Genomic DNA, 21,816 nt, shown 5'->3' on the forward strand with positions numbered 1-21,816 from the left:
CTGTATTCAAAATGCCAGTCATTAAAGCCTTCATGGAAGGGCTCAAGAGTTATTCAACCACGGGTTCCACCTGCACCATCATGGTATCTTGTTGTTGTTCTTACACACCTTATGGGTCCTCTCTTTGAACCACTGGATACATACCCCCTTCATTTCTTTTCTTGGAAAGTGGCAGTTTTAGTCACTATCACCTCACTTAGGCGTGTTTGGGAGTTCCAGACTTTAACCTTACAAGAACCTTTCTTCCAGCTACACAGAAATAGGGAAGTCCTCTGCACAAACCCTACATTTCTCCTTAAAGTTGTCTCCCATTTTCGCCCTTAATCAGTTGAGTTGCCAGTTTTTTTCCCCGCAACCACATTCAGTTGCGGAAAGGGTTATCCACACATTAGATGTTTAAAGGGAACTTTATGTTCTACATTCATAGAACTAGAGCTTTCGAAAAACTAAGCAACTATTTGTTGCTTCCCCCCCCCACCCCCCTCCCCCCACCACATAAAGGGAAGCCTATATCCAAATCAGGCATAGCCAGATATATAGTTATGTTCATTCAAACATGTTATGCTAAAGCCAAAAGAACTTTACCTATACCTCCTAGAGCGCACACTACTAGGAAGAAAGGAGCATACATGGCTTGCCTAGGAAACTTTCCATTAGCTGACATGTAAGGCAGCTACATGGCCAACACCACACACCTTCACAAAACATTATTTTGTGGATGTTTTAGCACCTAAACATGCTAATGTAGGCCAGGCAGTGTTTCGTACACTTTTACAAACCACTGCAACACCCATGGGTTAGCCACTGCTTCTGAGGGGGACTGCTTTACAGTCTGTGCACAGCATGGTGTATCTACAGCCACACATGCCTCGAACGGAATATGTTACTTACTCTGTAAGCATCTGTTCCTGGCATGTAGTGCTGTAAATTCACATGTACCCACCCTCCTTCCTAGACACCTCTGGACATTGCAGTTTTCTTACATTACATTCACATGAACATCTCATTACTTACGTTTATACACTCCATTCTGACCCTCTTGCAGGAAAATAATCTAACAATGGAGTTGATGCTCATGCGCACTATCACCTAGAGGAGAAGTCACTTGACCTCGTGACTCGAAAGACTTCTTCAAAGAAAAACAACTTGTACACATCTAAACCCAACACTAGATGGAGTATGCAAAGCATGTGAACCTGCAGCACTTCATACCACGAGCACATGCTTACAGGGTAAGTAACATATTCATTCCCTCATGTACATTTCCACCACCTCAGTGAAACCTGATACCAGCAGGGCTCACTGAGCCACCATTTGAGCCAAAGTGCAAGAATGTGCTTTTTAACTTTAAAAATAGCATCCCTTGTAGCACATACATCGTTCAGGGGAGTCAGTGAATTACAACCGCTCACTGTACCAGAAACTTACATAATTAGGTACAAGGGTAAGGTTTCTACCAAAGGTCGGGCCACCATTTTACTTCAACCAGACTATTCTGCTACCTGCCTTCTTTCAAAATCCTTCTATGCTGCAGAAAGAGCACAACACGGATTAGATGTAAAGAGGTTGAGGTTGACAACGTGCTATATTCAAGAAACAACAGAAATCTACACAATCTTTCTTGGCACATCTGCGCAAGCGCTGGGTACAGCCGTCACCAAGAACAATATCACAAGGTAGAGAACATAAACTATTGCGCCTTACTGTGCTTTAGGCAATACGAAATCACAGGCAAAACCAAAAAGTCGTTCTGCTAGGAAAAAAGAAGCTATGCCCACATTCATTGCCAGTGTAACTGTGCAAGGTGTCTGCAAAGCAGCTACATGGTTGCCAGAACACACCTTCCCAAAACACTATTGTGTTGCTATTAAGAATCACAAGAAAGTGGCGCTGTTGCCGTCCATAAATAAACATTTATTCTAATGTGCCTCCTCTTCAGCCCCTCCCCCTTCACATGAGAATTAACACCACTGCTTATCAGTAATTATTGTTCTGAAGCTTGAATATGTTCTCACATGTAACCTTCCCACTTCCCCAATGAATGGGGAACAGCGGAGAACAATAAAAAAAAATACTAAAATTGTGGTCTCATACTGGGACATTGTGGGCTTATCGTTGATGCCATACTCTGGCACTGAAAAAGTCGATTCCCACCCTATGTAGAAATGTTTTACAGTGCAACGGTTCCGGACACAACCACTAGATGGCGGAAATGTGCGCAGCGTGTGCTTCTGGAAAATGTACAAGCTTCAAAACAGTAATTAATGATTTGTTATTTGGCATTCCGCATGCGCCGCCAAATTGATGGTATCTACAAATGTGCAGTCTGTACTTTGAGAGACCTTTTCTGGAAACATTGTTTTGGGATTTAATGCTAGAGCCGTTACCCAGCTTGAGTAGGTTCTGCTGGCTCGGACATTTTGCTGTCAGGCAGTGATTCCTAACATAGCACTGAAGCAGCTGGGGCCTTTAGTTATACCAGTTGCTCACCCAACTGCCTCTCCAGGTCAACCTTTAAAATAAATACTCCACCATTTCTTTGCTCATCTGCCCTGTGCAAGAGTTGTATTTATTTAGATGGCAAAACGAGGTGTTAGCTCCCAAATTGTTGCATGCGTTAGGATTCTACGTGCCCTCTGGCTTCTCATTTCTTTTAAATTGTTGATTGAATTTATTCTACCATTTCATAAAATGATTTGATGTTCTCGGTTTATCAATGATGTGGTGAATGTTTTAAGAGTGCCTACATTACCTGTTTGCACTAATTTGTTCACATTGTTTTCTCTGCATCAGTTGTGGCTTTCGTCACCCTACTGCCTACTTACCTTACTCTTTTAGGAAAACTGGGGCTTTGAGTGTGGTCTTTAAAAATATTTTGAATGTTCTTATCTTCATTTCAGGCATTAAGTAGTCATGCTGCTTTTACGAAGCACAGTGAAGAGATTGTGACTGAGGAGGGTGAAGTGGAAGAGATGGACACGTTAGACCCCCAAACTGGTTTGTTTTACAAGTCTGCACTAACTCAGGCCCAAAGACAGCAGAAGCACCTCCAGGTGCACCAGGAAGGAACACACTTGCAGTTAAAAACTGTGCAGTCATTGCAAACCAAACAGAAGCAGATCATACAACTCCATCCGGATCAGTTCCAGCACAAGCTCCAGCAAACAGCACAGTTCTCCATCCGGCAACAGAAGTTTACTCCCCTTCCGCAGGACCAATCACAGCAGCTTACGCAGCAGCACCTGCTGGTCAAAGAGCGGCAGCACGTTTCTTCTGTGCTGACGCCGCCGCAGCAAACAGTTGTTCAGGTCTTGGCTGTAAAAACCACACAGCATCTTCCCAAGCTACAGCAGCTGGCAACTCCGCAGAAAATATATGTGCAGTCCCAGCCTTCACAAACTCAAGTGCAGGTATCTCCCTCATCTGAGAAACCATCTTTAAATCAGGTAAGCAGGTATCATCTCATGGCTTTTGTTATCTTGCAATTTACACACAGAAACTCTTCAACGTAAAAATTCATAATGTTTTGATTTGTTCTAGCAGTAAGCCTATATTAACAGTGCTTGTTCCATGGGCAACATTATCATCTGACAAAATTCCGACAAGCTTATGGAAGAAATTAAGGCAGAAGTCTAGGATAGGGTCTGTGTATGTCTTAACAAATAGTGTTTTCTAGTTTCAGGAGTATCATGCAGATTAAAAGAGATATGTGCTTTTTAGAATTCAATTAAAAGAAAAATGTTACTTAGAAGGTAAAGCGTTTGGAATATTGGAATATATATATATGTAGCCCGACATACTGTGATCTAATTGGAAATTCACAGATACGCTCAGCAGTAATTAATTCATGCTTTGGGAGACTTGCAAAGAGTTGTCTTGACATTGAATGTTCTGTGTACTTTTGGGTCTGACAAAATATCCCAGAGTTGGTTAATTTATGTGACCTACATAACATTTTTTTCAAATTTGCAAGACCAATTTAATTTACATGACTCCACCATATTTATCTCACGAAATTTGCAGACCCATATGTATAAATTTTCAGTAGCTGGGAGGAACATGATGATCCATTGCAATTTTCCATTTGCAGAAAATAAATTACACTCTCTGCTTATTTGGGGGATTTCCTGAAGTTTCAGCCTCATCCTGCAGGGTACTGAGTCACACTTTGAACAGTGAAGCAGTAAGGCAGTCTAAGGTGTAGTACAGTATAAAACTCCTCTTGTGATTTTAATAAAGCGTAGGTAGTAAGGGTTTCAAGCAAATTTCTGAATGATGCAAACAAATAACATTTCAGGTGGAGCAGCACCTTACAGTGAATGGAACTTTATGAGCTCCTATCAACAAATTGTTAATGTGTGTGTTCTTGTTGTTTGATTTAAATCATTTACTGCTATGAAAATCATAGGTGGCGAGTGCCATCGTTTTACCTGCAAGAAAGTAAAGATTTTGGCCAAAGATCTTGCTGTTTTATTTCTGTATCTGTGCCTCAAGCATACCTCATGTTGCTGGAAGTACCACCAGATCCACAAATTAATATATCCTAGATACATTAGCAGGTATCTTCTGTCTTACCTTTCAGTTGATTTTGACGTTTTTGTTTGTTTAAGTAATTTCATTGTGTTTTTAAGCACAATAATACCATGTCACGAAACATTGACTAGCGGTACATGCCAGACAGTTGGTCAGAGTCATGCCATAGTGTTTTTCTTACTGTTTGTCTGTGGCTTTGATGTCTTGCCCTTCTAGTGCTTCCCCGGCAACTCTACTTCCATCAGCCTGTCTAAGCTCTGTCTCTGCTCAGTCTGCTGGTACTGGGAATCTGTCCCAGAATTTCAGTCTCTATCCAGAAAGAGAAGGAGGGCTGGTCCCCAAGTTTTTTTATTGCCATAATTTCACCTCCAGCATTTCTTATGCAAACGTGACTGCCATAAACAAAGCCCACGCTTGTCTATGCAATGGGCCTTCAGCCAGAGTGTTAGTGTAGCATGATTTGTCACTAATAGCAGAAAGGAGATCCTTCTCCCCTTGGGGCAATGTAGTGGGTATAGTACGTCTGATGGGGCTCTTGACGGTGGGTGTTTTGCTAGTTGTGTCTTTAAGATAGCCGGCTGGATACCCTGCCATACTGTATTCCAGTATGCTCACAGTTTCAGGCTAGTCAAGAATATGTGTTAGGGTTCTCTGATCCCCTCAGGACCTCCAAAATGTTTGGTCTGGTCTTATAAATTCTTTTTAGCCATTTGGGGTGTAGAGTATCTGTAGAATATTTTACGTAACAGCTCCTTCTCCTGACTGTGTTTAGTAAAGATTTCTTGTCTACAAGCATAGCCTCCTACTGATCATCTTCCATAATGACTTCCAGTTTACTCTTCTATTGTCCAGCCCTTCCCAGAAGTTAGATTGTAAGATCATTTTGTAAATCATCTAAACTATTCTGGATTGGGCTTCACTAGCTTCTCAGATGGCTAAGTGACCTGGCCTGATTCGAGGCTGCATTGTCCAGTGTTGTAAGAATCTGAATCAGTCTCTCCACCCACAGTCAGTATTGTTCCATAATCTTGAAGAAAGGTTTACTTGACTCCTTTTCAAATAGATTCCCAATAATGATACACCATCCTTTCTTTAATGTCCAGAATGCCCTCTGATCCATCGTAGGTGTGAAGTGGAAATGAGCTAGTTCCCCTCTTAACTCCCAAATAATCCCACAGATAAGTCCTTACCACCACAATTTCTATAGTGATTTACGTGACAAAGTATGGTCAATATAGCACCTTTCTTATTGCATGTCTATATAGGGCCTTTCCAATTTGAAGTTTTAACTGTGAAGCTTTGTAGTAGTAGTAGTAGTAGTAGTAGCAGTAGTAGTGGTAGAGGTATAGAGGTATTGAATATCCACACCCCCCTCCCTTGGCTTTTGTGTGCCCCGCTACTTTCTGGTACATTCCTTTTTCCCTTACCAAATGTAAGTTACGGATGCCAGATATGGGAGCCCCAAAAATAGGCAGAAACCGAGATGGAAGCTTAGGTAGGGCCAACATTATCACCACTGCAATATGCTCCACTCAGGATGTATTGCGATTGTGCCAACGAAATAAATAGACCTGACCTAACTGCACAAGTCACCCTGGTCACGTTGTTGCTCACAGTATTGGTGGCTGTCTTTGTTGAAATGATACGTTAGTATTTTTCCTCATTGTCTACCTTTTGGGGTGCATCCTGTTCTATTAGATCTTCAGCTGTGTGGTCACTCGCCGTGATGTTTAATCCTTAAGACTTACACATGTTAAGAGGTTCAGCATGGAGCCGTACTGGGAGCTTGCAGTTCCAACTTTAAGACTGCTATCGAGATCAAAGGACTTCTGAAGGAAAGATTGAGATCAATTGCAAAGGCTGTTATTTAGGTTATCATATTATAGTTTAAATCCCCACCTCTCTTCCTCAGCACTTCTCCCAGATATCTGTATTCTCTGTAATTGTTACGGAAGGGTCTCGCGCACCCATGCAGACATGAGCGTTGATGAGAGGGGGCAATCCAGTCTTGTACCTTTCTTTTGGGTATCCTCTCCGTAGGTTGGCCATTAAATCTGAATCAAATGTCTAGATTTTGATAATTCGCCATCATCCCCTTTACAAAACTGTTCACAATGTTTAGTCTATCTGTCAAGCCCTTTTTCATGTTCTATTGAAGGGAGGAGGACATTTCCCTGTAGCTTTCATTTACAATGTGTATTATCGTTTTGGTGCTATCCGGTTTCCCTTCCCCTAATAACCCTGACTGATTCTGGAGCAACAGAATGGGATGCTCATTCTCTTGTCCCATTGCTCGAATTTTTAAAAAGAGCTTACCATCCAGATTCAGGAAATTTATGGGTCTGTATGCGTGTTTTTTTTGCTAGGGTTGTTGTTGCTTCATTTGTTGTGCCTGTGAGAATTTCATTCGTCGGATCCCCACCAACAGCAGTGCAAGTGCCATGACTTCCATACAGCTTGTTCAGTATGCCAAACCTTTTGATTGGGCTTTTCATATTCCAGATATTTTATGTGGTTATAGATATTTTTGTGGGAGGGAGGTAATTTACCTCTGCAGGTCTCGCTTCACAGGGTTGATCATGATCTTGCTTTCTGGGGTTGCATTAAATTGAGGCCACATTGTTCCCTCCCTATCCCTCAACTTGACATGTATGACTGAAAAAATAATTCCACCTACACCAGACTCAACTACAAGATGTCACCTTGCTGTCATCCTCACTAAAACAATTTATGCCTCACATCATGCTTCTTACCCCACCGCCAGTTTTGAACCTTTACGAGCAAACTATAAACTTCTAATTGTGATTAGTGACGATGTCTGGCTAGCACCATGTGCCACAGTGTGTGTGTGTGTAGCCACTAGTGTGCACCTCCTTTATTCCCAAAGACTCTATCCCAAGACCCATGCCCCTTTCAACTTGCACCTGACAGCTAGCAACTTTCCTTCATTCAGTATCTTGCTTCTAATGTCCAGGAAACATGGAGCATTCAACAGCGTGGCACTGACTTTCTGTATTTGTTCAGCCACCACTGTTCTCTCTACTAAGATCTGTTCCTTGTTCACTGTTATACTGTTCACCCCTTCTAACTGTTTGCCTAAACTGGCCTCCTTTGAGGTAGAGCAGCAGTCTCTAACTTTTTCTTTAACAAGAGCTACTTATTTTCAATAAAAATCATCCCGAGCTACTAATATTCGTGTTGTAGTAATAACAGCATGAGGCAAGATTACGTTAGAGGCCACCATATGCAAGATTACTTGTAATGATTACCTCAGTGCACCAGGCTAGGTTGTCAGCAGTGACGTAGAATAGGCTTTGTTAATGTGGAATTCTACACGGGTAACACATAACAGCCTTAGCTGAAATGCCCATGTTAGGAAGGTAATATTTGTAATAAGCCTCCCGAACGCCACATGATTTCTCACTCAAATATCAGCTATAAAATATATTTTGAAAATTCATCAATTTTTTTTCTCCAAATTCAGGTTTTGAGTTGTGAAAAACACACATTTTCATCTCTAATACATGTGTTTACATTTTGGTACACATACATGCATTAATTCAACCAAAGAAAAGCCTGAGCTGCACATAGGAGAGCTATTTGCAGGTGGCTAGCGAGCTACCAGTAGCTTACGAGCTACTCATTGAAGAAGCCTGCTCTAAAATATCTTTATTAATGTCTTCAAGGTTCTTTTTTATTTCCTCCAATAGTATTGATCTCGTATTGGATGTCCACAAAAATCTGGTACATTAGGCTTTTGGTCAGTCTCATTGTAGCTCTAATTATGGGCCTCTGTCTGAATCATACTCCTCGGTGTGCTTTTGTTGTTTGTGTGTCCCCTCCTTTTTTTATTTTTTTTATTTCATTGCTCCAACATGTCCTTTATGTTGCACTATGTCTTGTTTCTTGAACTTTCCCTTGTTATTTTTGGCCCCTAATATAATGATGTGAAAACTACTAACAGTAGGGAGGGACCAGTGCCTACGAGCTAAAGTCGTCTGGTGGGGCGCAGGTTTAGTGTCAGCGGGGGTACCCCACAATTGCTGGTGTTACTTTATCTATGCTCACCCTGTAAATGCCCCCATCACCGTATCCTCAGACCTGCCCACACTCTGTCCCCGAGAGTGTGCAGGTAGTGAATCCTCCAGTGAGTAATGACTTCCCCCTCCTTTTGGTGTCTGTGGTGGACCACTGGGTATTGGACTCCACCCTTCCTTTCATACCATTTATCAATGCCCCTCTCCCCCCCCTCAAAAAAAAAACCCAAATCTATGTTTTCATTGCAGATCATTCTGTTGCACTTTGCCTCACCACCATTTGCTCCTCCTTTTACTCCTCCCTCACCATAGAGACTCATCTTTTGACCTCTCCGTTTCCTGCCTCTAGGGTGACAACCTTGCATAGAGGCAAGTTCTGGGCAAGGTACAGCAAAAATTCTGGATTTCATTTCAAGCCAAAAGGTCAGCTTTAAGGATACATCTATGTAAGTCAAGCAATTAAAAACAAAATAAGTAAATACATGGCTGGCAGAAATAAAAATCAAAGTAGATTTATGTTCTTTGATTTGTGTAAGGCACACCAGTATTGAGCACCACATGTAACTAGACTTATTTACAAATTTAAAAATTAGCAAATATTTGCAACATTTGTCCTTCAACATAAGCGACTGCTACCAAATGACTTGGCTTCCTTAATCTCAATGATCGTACCAGAAGCAGTGCTCTGATGATAAGCGTGGATTTTATGGAGAAATGTAGAATAAGTGGTAACAACACATTTGAGTGAGATGTATGTTTCACTGTACCAGAGCTCCCTTTGAGTAAGTGTAGAGTACCATACGTTTGCTCAGAATGATGCAAGATCAGTTACTCCATCACATCAAAAAACATAAATGAGAATATGAAAAGGTGCCCAGACAGCACTTTGAAAAGTTCCCCACATAAATGGATTCATCCAAGCTCTTATTTGCCCCTCCATCCATGTTCCTACCAAGATCCATCTATCTTATAGAGAATTCTAGTTGCAGATTCCTTACCTTAGAATTCCCCCCAGGCGTCAGATTGGATCTGGAGATTTTTCTCCGATCAGTACCTAGCGCGCTGTCAGTTGACGCCGTGCCCATCGTTGGCATCGTGGTTGCCGTGATAAACGTCTCGGTTGTATATAGGCGTCATCCCGGTGCACTAACGTCAGTTCTATTCTTTCTGCACCAGAAACTATGTGCAGATCTGGAGAAGAGCTACCCTCAGATGTTTTTTGACTGACTTTTTTTTACCTTTTTGTCGTAGTTTTTGACTACTTAGTATGTTGAGATGTCTTCTCGCAAGACCGGATTCAAACCGTGTGGCTCCTGTCACCGAATGATGTCGGTGACAGATCAGCACCTTGTGTGCTTGTGGTGCCTGGAGTGCGACCACGACCTGAGGTTGTGCACTGCGTTGCTCCCGGTCTCGTTCGAGAGGAAGGTTATGCGACCGCTCGCGGAGCCGTCACCACTCGTCCTCTTCCCACTCTAAATCGGCGGGACATTTGGGTCACAAGAAGTAGAAGTCAAAGAACAACAAACGTTCTTTGACTTCATCCTGTCGCTCGGACGATGCAACGCGGAAGGAGTGTCGACACTCTAGGCCTTTGTCCTCAGAGCCTGCTTCTGGGCCAGCTCTGTGCCTCCCCGAGTTTCTGGGAGTCGGAGCTACCCCTGCCCTACAGAGAGAGCTTCCTTAAGGGTCTTACCCACATGTTTCCTCCTACCCTGTTCATCATTTCCCAGTGGGATTTGAACTTGGTGCCAACTTTCCTCATGTGTGCTCCCTTTGAGCAACTTCATAATTGTCCTCATCAGTTTCTCACTTTAAAGACGGCCTTTCTTGTAGCCATCACTTCTGCTCGTAGAGTAAGTGAGCTGCAAGCTCTTTCTTCGAAGCCACCCTTTAACTCTGTCCATCCTGACAAAGTGATGCTTCGTACCAGGGCCTTTTTACTCCCTTAAGTTGTCACGGCCTTTCATGTAGACCAATCCATCTCACCTTACGTACTCTTTACACACACCCACATCCTGCTCGTGGAGAGGAGAGACCCCACCGTCTGGATCTAAAAAGAGAGTTGGCGTTCTACCTCAATCGTACCAAAGACTTCCTAGTGGACGATCAACTCTTTGTTGGTTATGTGGGTGCAAAGAAAGGTCGGGCGGCCCTGAAAAAGACCATCTCTAGATGGGTTGTTTTCTGCATCAAAATGTGCTATGCTTTGGCTAAGAAGCAACCCCCTAGGGTTTGCGTGCTCACTCTACCAGGGCAACTGCCGCAACCACTGCGTTAGCACTGCGAGTTCCAGTTCTGGACATCTGCCAGGCAGCAACATGGGTGTCCCTGCACACGTTCACTAAACACTACTGCCTGGACAGTCCGGTCCGCAGGGATGGCTGCTTTGGCCAGTCACTCCTGCAGGACTTCTAAGTATGATCGTGGTTTGCAGACCCACCTCTTGCTTGGGTATCTATTCTAAGGTAAGGAATCTACAACTAGAAGTCTCTATCAGATGAACAAGTTACTTACCTCGGGAACAAATTATCTGGTAGAGACATATTCTAGTTACAGATTCCTTACCGACCCACCCATCCTCCCCGCTCTGCGAACTGATTTCTAGGGACAGGGACTTCCCTTTCAGGGCCCTAGTTCTGGTGCACCAGTCTCTGTGCTCTTCATTGTGTCCGCGCTTCTGGCGTGGAAGGTCATGAAAAGAAACTGACGCCAGTGTTCTGCGGTGGTGTCTATATACGACCGCGATGTCAACACAGTGACTTCGACACCAACGCGGAGTTGACCGACCCACCTGAAGGCGCGCAAGGGTACTGCTCGATGAAAAATCTCTGGATCCAGTCTGAGGTCAGGGGGAAATTCTAAGGTAAGGAATCTGCAACTAGAATGTCTCGACCAGATAATTTGTTACCGAATGTAAGTAACTTGTTCATCAATGTGTCCATTCATCCAGCTAGCCGCATCTATCCACTCACCCATTTACACCCACCCTCTTCATCCATCCACCCATTTAACACTCTACACTATTTTCGTTCATACTCTCCGACCATCCAACTGTCCACACCCCCTTCGTTTATTCTGACAATGTGCCTCGATTTACACCTTCATTCCCTTACACACTTTCAACCAATTAATGTAAACCCATTTATTTAATCACAAAAACCTATCCCACCCTGTTTATCCTCGCACTCTCTGTCTTCCATTCATTCATCAATATTGTTTTTGTCCACACCAAAATGTATAAGGAACTTTTATTTGGTCACAGACCTTTTGAGATTTGGAGGGCATTGCGTTTTTGAAAATTTTTAGGGATGAACGATGAATAATGGGGCGTCTCAAGGCAGATATGTGAGTGCTTGTGTTTAATTACAGCGCAAAACATAGTTGTCTGCCCTTCTGGATCTGTTCTGCAGGACCAGGCACTTGCTGACCTCTGAAAGAGGAAAGCATGCTTTTCTACTGCCATGCTGTCCCTATTCTTTGAGGAAGCAATGCTTGCATTGCTGCTGCCCTATCCGTCCTTTGAAGGAGGGATGTTTGTACTGTTTCTGCCTAAAGGGTACCTATTCTACAAAGAATGGACGACTCCATTGGTGTTGACTCATCTTATAAAGGAAAAAAAACAAAGGATTTGTTGAAAGGGCTTGTTCTGGAAGAGAGAGGTCAGTAAAAACCTTTTTAGCTCATCAATGCAATTTTAACACAGGTCTAACAGTTTAAGAAAGAAGGGTATAAATGTAAATGCTGGCATAAGAGTCGAAATCACACCCATACTAGAGAACCCACATGTAGGAGACTATACGACCAGCAAACTGTAGTATTTTGAATGCTTCCCAATGCTAGATGTGGAACCCACTGATAAAGCATACCACGCTAGATGAGTGTTCATCATCCTGTATTAATACATGCATATTTGGTTATTCCATAGGAAGCTTTGGATGTTTATTACAGGGTGTTTGTACTACTTGTATTTGGATGTCTGTTTACAGAGAGTGTACAACAGTCCTTTAACTCCGCCTCCCTCTTTAGTGTTTTAGCTGCCTACGTTGTACCCGTCCTGTATGTGTAAGAGAATCATGATGAGTTCATGAAAAGGGGAGTTTTAATGTGTAATTAGCCATCTTCATTTAAGCCTTCTCCGAATACAGAGGGGCGTGGGGTATTGTGTTTTTTGCTGGCAAAGATTAGTTTCTATGGGTAGAGTATTTGGATGGTGCAAAAACAGGATCGGTATAGCATGCAATGCAAACCCAAGCCATTGGTGTGTTGGACTTAAGCTTAGTCACAGTTGAGGGTGGGAGCAGGGTTGATAATTGAGAAATGGAGGGTATTCATGCAATCTTTTCAAAGACATACGAATAATGTTGAAAAGTGAATTTATAAAAATTGTGATTAACTGTTTTTGGAACAGGATTAATTTCTTGTTCTCTTACATGTCACTATAGCTGCACTGTTGATAGGACCAATGGCGGTCACAATTAATCTTAGACAATCATCTTGACACATTGCGTGAAGAATGGGGTATTTAATTATTGCCAGGAGGGACGTCGCAAACCGTAGCGCCAGTCTGATAGTACCTGGTGCTTGTGGCAATGCCAAAGATGTCTTTTAAAAGATTGTAAGTTCATACAGAGCAGGGTTTTCGGGCGTAGTTCACCCTTGATGTTCACACCATGGTATCCTTGAGTTGCCTGCAGTGTAACTGTAATTGTTGATCATTGAGGTGGATGGCTTGGTATGTGAGGCGCTCAGTGCATGCCCATTCTGTCTGGAGTAGTGGTCGAAGTAGAGCATACTGAAATCTCTTTGGGTCCTGCATCCCTTTAGCTGAAGCCAAGGGTCCATTCAGGAAATGTTACCTTAATCCACTCAACTGCAGCATTGCCTAAATAAGTGTGAAAGTCCTTCTCAAAGATTAATCACTAGATTTGTATTTGAAACTAGCTGTGAAAATGAGCAGGTCGTAATGCATTTTGCTGTTGAGTACAGAGTACAAAACAAATTCACTTTTCCCCAGATTGAGCTTTATATGAGAAACCAACACACCACGGATAATATGCAGGATGTGGGATGTCATCTCCGTCACTTTGCTATAAAGGTGTGTATGGAATTTTACATTGGTGCATAGTAATTTTCAAATGTCCATTTAAATCCTAGAGCGTCCACTGCAGGTGCTCAACCGCATTCACTATACAGTTACATCAATCTAGTCAGATGTTCATTCCATGTACATAAATTAAGTCACTACTTTCTTTTGGTCTAAATCTTAAAAGGCATGACAGCCTTTTCTGCACTTGTTCTAGCTGTAACGTGTGCTTCCCCTATGTTACTTCACTTTATGAATTTCCACTAAAGCTTTCCATGATATTTTTGAAATTTTCTTACCTCCAGTAAGGTGATATGTTAAGTCCTCTTCACTTTAGAGCTAACACGAGGCCGACGGAGGAGAAATGTTAATAGCCCCTCATTTCATATTTTTTGTTTTTATTGATAGGAACAATGTAGTTGGTCTATATGAAAGACAGAATGGTGGTAGTCCCTCACTGTTTTTTCATATTTCGTTTAATTCATCCTTCAAAACCTAACATGTTTTTGATTGACTTTATGTTAAAACACTAAATGCATAATGTGTTGAGAAACATTACACCGTACGCACAGGCTTCTTAACAGACCAAGTGTAATGTATTTTGAGGTAGACAATATGCTAATGATCCACATGCAGTAGTATCAGAAATGTAAGTCCATCTGTAACAATACACACTATTTGCTTTTCAGGTGCAGCAGCCTGTTATATCCCAGGGATCATCTGTTACAAAAATAACCTTTGAGGGGCATCAACCCCCTACAGTATCAAAGGCAGCTGTTGTGGACTGCATGCCAAAGTTAGCACCATCGGTTACAACAATATTCCCTACACTTTCACCTGATAAGCCTTCTGTTTCTGATATCCTCAAGATGTCCATGATGGAAGCTGAAATTGACACAAATGTGGATACTGTGACTGTGGAGGGCAGGGGGGTACCTGCTAAAAAACTGCCCAGCGAAGTAGAGTTGCCCTTACCACCAACCCCATTGCCCTTACCACCAACTCCATTACCCTTGCCACCTACCCCATTGCCCAGGGTAGTAGCCATGGCTGGAATACAGACTACACCTGTCCTCCCACAACTGAAATGCAAGACTTTTGCAAGCCCTTCAGCTGTATCAGTGTCCTCTTCCACTCCTCTTCCACCCCCTCCCCCTCTCACAAGGAAAATCGATGTTCAGCCGGTTCCTACAGCTAGCCAGTTTATACATATTCAGAATATTGCCCAGAAGAAAACAGAAGACATGCCAGCTGAAATTATCATTCAGGTAAGAGAAAGATGCTGACTTAAAAACTCAATGAGTGTCGGTTTATTTTCTCTGAATAGTGCTAAGAGCATATTGAGGCATAAGAGCAAGATTAGGGCTGAAAAATCAAAAAGTGTTTAGAGAAATAACAAAAAAGATTGAATAGTGAAAGAAGGTTTTCTAATAGGCGTTCATGATATAGATGGTTGGACTACGCAACTTGCCTGTATCCTAAAGCCGCAAAAGCTTTGCACCGATGCAGAAAAAATAGAAATTTTCATAATTTTGCTGTTAGTACGTAATACAGAGCAAACAATATTTGCCCCAAAACAACATTTTTTACAGCGCAAAACATAAAGCAGACTCATTTTATCCTACTGGAGGAAGTGAGAAGTATTTAAGTGGTCTGCTCACCTTCCCAAAGTAAAGAGAGAAGAATCAACAGGCTGGACCACCCTTTGTGCTTGTGCCCTATCACTCTATGCCCATCAACAAAACCACCCATAGGACTGTCACCCACCAGGGTAAGGTAAAAAACAGGTGGGAACTCTTAGTGAGAGCATATATAGTGCCCCAGGGTCAACATAGTTCTACCAAAATCTCAACTGACTATTTGGCTTTCGTCAGGACCTACCGATCCAAGATCTGGTTCTTATCTTTCAAGTTTTATTCACTCTTTGTGATAGTATCAACTGTGAGTTGCTCATCCAAACATTCAAGCATGTATTGCATGCTGACCTTTTTTTATACCTATATTTGTGTTCATTTAGGAATGTCTACTTTACGGCTCCATGTGGAAAAAGAGGCAGGCGGACCTTGATGTAACACTTGCATCAAAAGTCTTCGTTTATCCTTGGAACCTTTAGGTTCCTCCTTTCCCTGTGCCCTTGAAATATACCAAACATTTGGGCATCTTAAACAATTTTAATTTTAGGATCCTGCCATAACTGTCAAAGAGCTCCCTTGGTTCTCATGTTTGAGCCCACAAAGATGCATTAGGTGTCTGGACGAGGACTCTATGATGAAGCATGCTACTAGTAAACGTAGTGGGTGAGGGTCCTAATAAAACCCTAGTGTGGCTCTTTTGATGGGCATAGAGTGAGAGGGAACAAGCACAAACTCATTTCACACAGTTTTCATTATTAAAATATGAATCTGCGAAAATAAATTAAGCAAACCAATTTTATGCTGTTTTTCTACTCAAGTAATAAAACAGATTACATTTTCTTCTAAAATTAGGCTCTTCTTTCACATCTGGAAAGTGTAGGGAAATCTAATTTGGGACATTGCATTGTACTTTTCACGCATTTAGTTGTAGGATGGTAGTGTGGGAAAAATATAACTAACTGCATCATGCCATGACTGTCAACACAGACTTAGAAACTGTTTTGTCTCTTCTGCATATTGCATGTGAAAACGAAGTTAATATATAATCCTCATACAAAGGGATGGGAGCACACAGCCTTCATATCCGCATCAGTTGTCCCAGGTGCATTGTGATATGTGCAGTTTATAAGAGCTCACAAGAAACAAATATTTCCATTAAGGACTAGACTATGGTATTTTGCAAGGCTTTCCACAATCCACCAAAGTACAGAAGCAGGCCCATGTACAGTCTGTATCTTGTGATTCATTCACATTCCGGAGTTAAAAGATTTATTCCTGTTCCCATTCACTGAAACAAATTGCTTATAATTCACGCTCAACCTTCCACATCCACACAGAGTAAACATGCACTCGCCATCCATGTCCCACATGAATTGAGTGGTGGGGTGCTGCAGAGGACTGATCTGTAGACTTTGCCTTCCTGATCCTGAGGAAGCATGTACTCAGAAACTAGCTTTAATTCATAGAGCCTATTAGGTATTTTTTGACAAACAATGTGGAGTTGATTGCAAAAACAAAAATGATTTGATTGTGTTAAAAAAAAGTTCTGCGCTTCTGGTACAAAATTGGATCAACTTAATTCAGCACTTTTTCTTCCTGACACTTCCAAGCCAATGGTGTTTTCTAGCAACAGGGTTCCACTTAGTAAAAATGTGTGTTTGGGCTCAAATTGTGCCTAGCTTTAGGCCGAGTTTGGGACTCCTAGGGCTGCCATTGAATCCAGGTCATGTAATCACTTGGGACGTCTTGCAGGTCTCATTTTGGAGTGGTGTTAGGCAGCAGAGGACTGATCTACATACTTTGCCTGCCCGATCCTGAAAAAGCAGGTACACCATACACATGCTTTATTTCCCAACGCCGCAAAGTGCTTATGATTTGAGCAATTTTGAGTTTATCTTAACCGAAATAATTTTATATTTGATGGCATTGTACTTAAAATGTGTTTACGTGCATACTTGCCTCATATAGCCCTTCCCTTCCAAGCCAATTGTGTTTCTTGGCAATGGGTTTCCACTTGGTAATTATGTACTGGGTTCAAATTCAGTCAAGCTTGAGGCCTTCCAGTCTGACTCCTAGGGTTGCCTTTGGAGCCAGGTCACCTAATTGTAAGGCTTGGCCTGCCATTGGATCTAACTCACCTGACAGCTAGGGCATTACCACCTACTTAAACAGATCATTTAGCACTTCTTGCCCAGGTGTTCAATAAAGGGTGACCAGTAAAGGGCGATAGGTTGCTACCAGTTAGGGCCTGGAACGTTCCTGGAACTAGAAGTTCTGCCTTCCTCCAGACCACCAGGTAAGAAGATACCACTAGTACTAGGCTGTAGGGGATTAGCACATGTGGGTAGAAACCCTCAAACACGATAGCAGGGTGACAATTGCTGATACTGGGTTCTGATGGATTCTCTACAAGCCTGCCCACTAGGCTCTGATCATTACTCCTGGCTGCAGCCACCCTATTGGTCTGTAGAAGCCTACCCACCATTGACACATCTCCCCGGTAGATGAAATAGGAAGATAGCTATCCCAGGTACAACTCACTTGTAGTTACACTGTAACCCCTGGGACATCATCTCACTATTCAAACAGAAACATGTCAGGGATCAAACCACTCTACCTCTGACCACAAAATGGAGGACTGTAACTATAGTTTTTCTGACGGTCTTTCCTATTATGACAAAAGTATGTTTGATACTCCTGCCATTTAGTGTTGGGCTATCATGTGTGCATCTTATTTTTCTTCAAAGAAGTCTTCAAGCCATTAGGTATGGTGACTCCACCTATTACTGGTAATGCGCATGGGCATCGACTCCATTGTTAGATGGTTTGTTTCTGCCGTCTGTACCCTATGTTGATGCCCTCCACTGTTCGGCACCGGTACCCTGTGGTTCTTCCACCCTGATCTTCTTGAATCAATGCAGCTTCATCTCATCACTCGACTTCGTCATCTGAGTTCAATTCAGCACTTCTCTCAGATGCTTTGCCCCTATCCTCGCCTTCTGCTTGGCTTCTTTCATTGAGAATGCAGATTCAATAATGGAAAGATTGAGTCTTCTGTACTTTCCACAGTGCCATCTCAAATACCCCATGTCAGATCATCAGGTCTGCAATTTGTGTCTCTCTGGAGCATGGTGAGGCATACAGCACCACCTGCCTCGCCTTCCAAACCAAAAAGGCAGCCCGCTACCGTCAAAATCAGCACCTAGCTTGAAACAGCATGACGCACCGCCATAAAGACTGCACCCCTGATCTCTTCGGAAACCAGGATGTCGAGGAGAGCCACAGCCAGAGACTTTGGGCCAACAGGCCCTCTGCTTTGACCAAGCTCACACTCCAACTCCGAGGAGGAGGATCTCACTCAGCAGAAGACATAGACTACTACACTCCACCTCAACAGAACTCACACCTCCCACAAGAGTATTGGACACCGAACCCCAAAGTCTGCTCCCAGATTTCTGGTTCTTTGCTGCCAGAGGGCCATGGTTGGCACCAATCAAAGGCCTCCGAGCTGAGTCCCAACAACTGAGGTTGAAACAGCCACTCTATTCCCAGCCCTTGGTGCTGGCAACACTTTCAAAGCCAGCACCAAATTCTGCTCTGGCTCCCAACACTCCTTCAGCTCTGCATGTCATCAAAAACCCTTTGCTGGTGCCGAAACGGTAAGCACCCAAAGTTCCATCATCGCCCGGTTTGAAGGACCAGGCAAAGCCTATCTTCCTTTGTCTCCAGGAGGAGCTTAATATCCCCCCCCCCCCCCCCACGTCACCCCCACTCCCCTGAACAGGACAAATTATTACAAGGCAGCTTCCAAAGGAATAGGACTTTACGCCCCGTAAATAGAAAGTAACCTTTGAGGAGGAATTTGCACAGAAACCCCCGCTTCGACTGAACTACAAAACACATCAAGACGGGGACACTAGCTCAGCATCACCTTGGCACCCTGTCCCCCCCCTCCTCTTCCTCCTCCTCCATAACATCCACCTCCTTTTCCACCTCCTCCAACACAATTCCTTAGTCACACTCACCAGAGGCATCTCCATGCTCATCATATGTGGGAAATAGCCCACTGTATCCCCTTGATACATACAAGGTACTATTTGACCCTGGGACAGGGTGTGACCAATGGAATGATTACACCATTGACCCAGCTGCAGGCACAGACCTAGACTGCTGTCCAGTAGAGCCATCGCCCTCACAAATGTACCACCTCGCATTACAAGCCTTAAAGTGGAACTGCAGCCTTCCACAAGGTAGGCATTCACTAAGATCAGATAGATGAGGGGGTGTACTCCCTCTACTTATCCCCAAGAAGGGCGGGTCTCTCAGGCCCATACTCGATCTCTGACCTTTAAACGAATACTTCCTGTCAGGGCACTTCCACTCATGCCATGAACGGAAAATGTTACCCTGTCTGCATCTGTTCGTGGTGTGTAGTGCTGTAGATTCACATGCATCCACCCTCCTCTCCTGACGTCTTTGGTTGTTACAGAGCTTGTTCTTTTTGCATCTTTTTCATGCTCATCTTATTCTATATCTCAACACCTCATTCCTATCCTCACCCTTCATGCGGGAAAACAGTCTAACAGTGGAGCGGATGCCCATGCGCATTACCACCAATAGGTGGAATCACCATACCTTGTGACTTTAGGACTTCATAGAAGAAAAACAAGCTGCGCACGTCCGAACCCATAACTGACTGGCAGGAGTATGTATGCTCAGCATGTCAACCCGCAGCACTACATGCCACAAATAGATGCTTACAGGGTAGGTACAAATGTTCCTTTTAACCCAGTGCATCTTGGCAAATCTCCTTAATTGTCTTGTCAAAATATCAGTCATATAGAGGAGAATTGTAATGCAGTCTTTCATGAGAGATATCTGGGGCTACATGTATGAAACATTTCTGATGTCGCAAACCGGCCGATTCTGTGAATTGGGCCGTTTGCACCTGTAAAAAGGCTTTTTAGTACGTAGAAAGCCCAAATTGCGATTTGGTAACTTGTTAACAAGTCGCAGTTTGAGTTTTGTGATTTTGTATTTGGAAGGGGCGAGTTGAGGGCGTCCCTTCCTAATACAGATTCGGAAAGGTATGCACAAAAGTTTTGTGACCAAAATGTGGTCGCAAAACAATCGCAATTTATTGCTAATTGAAAGTTAGTGATAACTTTGAGAGTGGTTGGAAATAATAATTTTTAAGAGCAAGCAGTGGTCCCACGGCCCACTGCCAAAGCTTAAAAAATTAAACTTCAAGTTGCATTTCATTCTTTTTTAAATGAGTCCTATTTTCCTTAAGGGAAAAAGGGATGTGTTTAAAAAAAATGCTTTATTTAAAAGCAGTTGAACCCCAGCAGACCACCATCCCTGAAGAAGGCTGTGATTCCTAGTGGGTCGCAAATTGCGACATACCCCATTAATATTCATGAGGTAGGTCTATTTGCAAACCACTAGGGATTGCAAATGAAACTCCTACATTAGAAAAAGTGATTTCTTGATTGCGATTCACAGGAAATCGTAATTAGGAAATGGCTGTTCCTAATCTTCGTGCATGTACCCCCAGATTTTGTTCTCACTCCTTCTCCACACCTGTTAACTCCCCCAGATCTGTAAGTTCACAGAATGAGCAACCGTCTGCCACAACCAGTCAAGAAAATGGGATTTGAAACACAAAAAAAACTACCAACACAATAATGGGACTTTCATCTCTACTCAGTGCTGCTAGTGTACCACAAACTCTAAAAAAAAAATAACTGTCTGTCTCTTAAAACCTGCTTATCCATGACACCACCAAAGCAGCATCCCTTGTTGGTCATCACGAACGAACGGCATGAAAGCACTTCCCATGTAGGGTCTAAGCAAAGGCAACGATTTACAGCCACACACTCACATGGTGTAGTATGTTATCCATGCGGATAAGTGCTTCAGCGCCCACATATAGTTAGTATTGGCTCTACAGAGGCTTCAATGCAGTGCACTATCTCATATGCAAATTGTTGTATTTGTCTACAGCTATACATCCTCATCCAGCAAATTTAAATGCTGCGAGCAGAGTGGGTGGGTGGATCTGACCTGAAGAAGTGTTCCGATCTAGTTGCCCCGGTAACGGGAAGGAACGGAACGTAGATGTTGCACGGGAAGGTTTGGTTGTATCTCGGATGTTTTTATTGGCTCATCACAGATTACAAGTGGCTCCTCCCTTCTCAGGATTACAGAGAGGTAGTTTGTCAAGGAGTGATTGATGGCTTTTAAAGGGTGTACAGTGTAACTTTCAGTGATAATATGACAAGGTGGGGATCAGGAAAGGAAGGTAGATAAAACATGCTGTACAAAATAAATTGGTTTCAAAGGGGATGGGATGGGAAGCATAGTGCTGGCTTGATTAGAGGAAGGTAAAGACATGACTATTTGCTATCCAGGAACCATAAAATAATCATTGTCTGAGTGTATATCTTTTCATCATATTGCAGATCTTAACGTTTCAGCGTTTATTGTGATATTTTCAGTATACTCCCATGCCTATTCTGTATCA

The 21,816-nt window shown here is 42.8% G+C and overlaps 1 protein-coding gene across 9 annotated transcripts in view; it reads left to right on the forward strand.

The window, feature by feature from the left end:
* The window catches only part of EMSY (EMSY transcriptional repressor, BRCA2 interacting), a 230,558-nt gene that overhangs the window by 190,603 nt on the left and 18,139 nt on the right, over positions 1-21,816 (forward strand). For 6 of the 9 annotated variants that reach the window (XM_069203886.1, XM_069203892.1, XM_069203885.1 and 3 more), the window contains 3 exons: positions 2,901-3,446; positions 13,588-13,668; positions 14,346-14,924. In XM_069203886.1, coding sequence (XP_069059987.1) covers positions 2,901-3,446; positions 13,588-13,668; positions 14,346-14,924 — 1,206 coding nt within the window. The remainder of the gene's footprint in view (positions 1-2,900; positions 3,447-13,587; positions 13,669-14,345; positions 14,925-21,816) is intronic. The other 3 variants (XM_069203891.1, XM_069203894.1, XM_069203893.1) reach the window with 2 other exon arrangements.

Source organism: Pleurodeles waltl, chromosome 8 (genome assembly GCF_031143425.1).
Source record: "Pleurodeles waltl isolate 20211129_DDA chromosome 8, aPleWal1.hap1.20221129, whole genome shotgun sequence".
NCBI lineage: Eukaryota > Metazoa > Chordata > Amphibia > Caudata > Salamandridae > Pleurodeles > Pleurodeles waltl.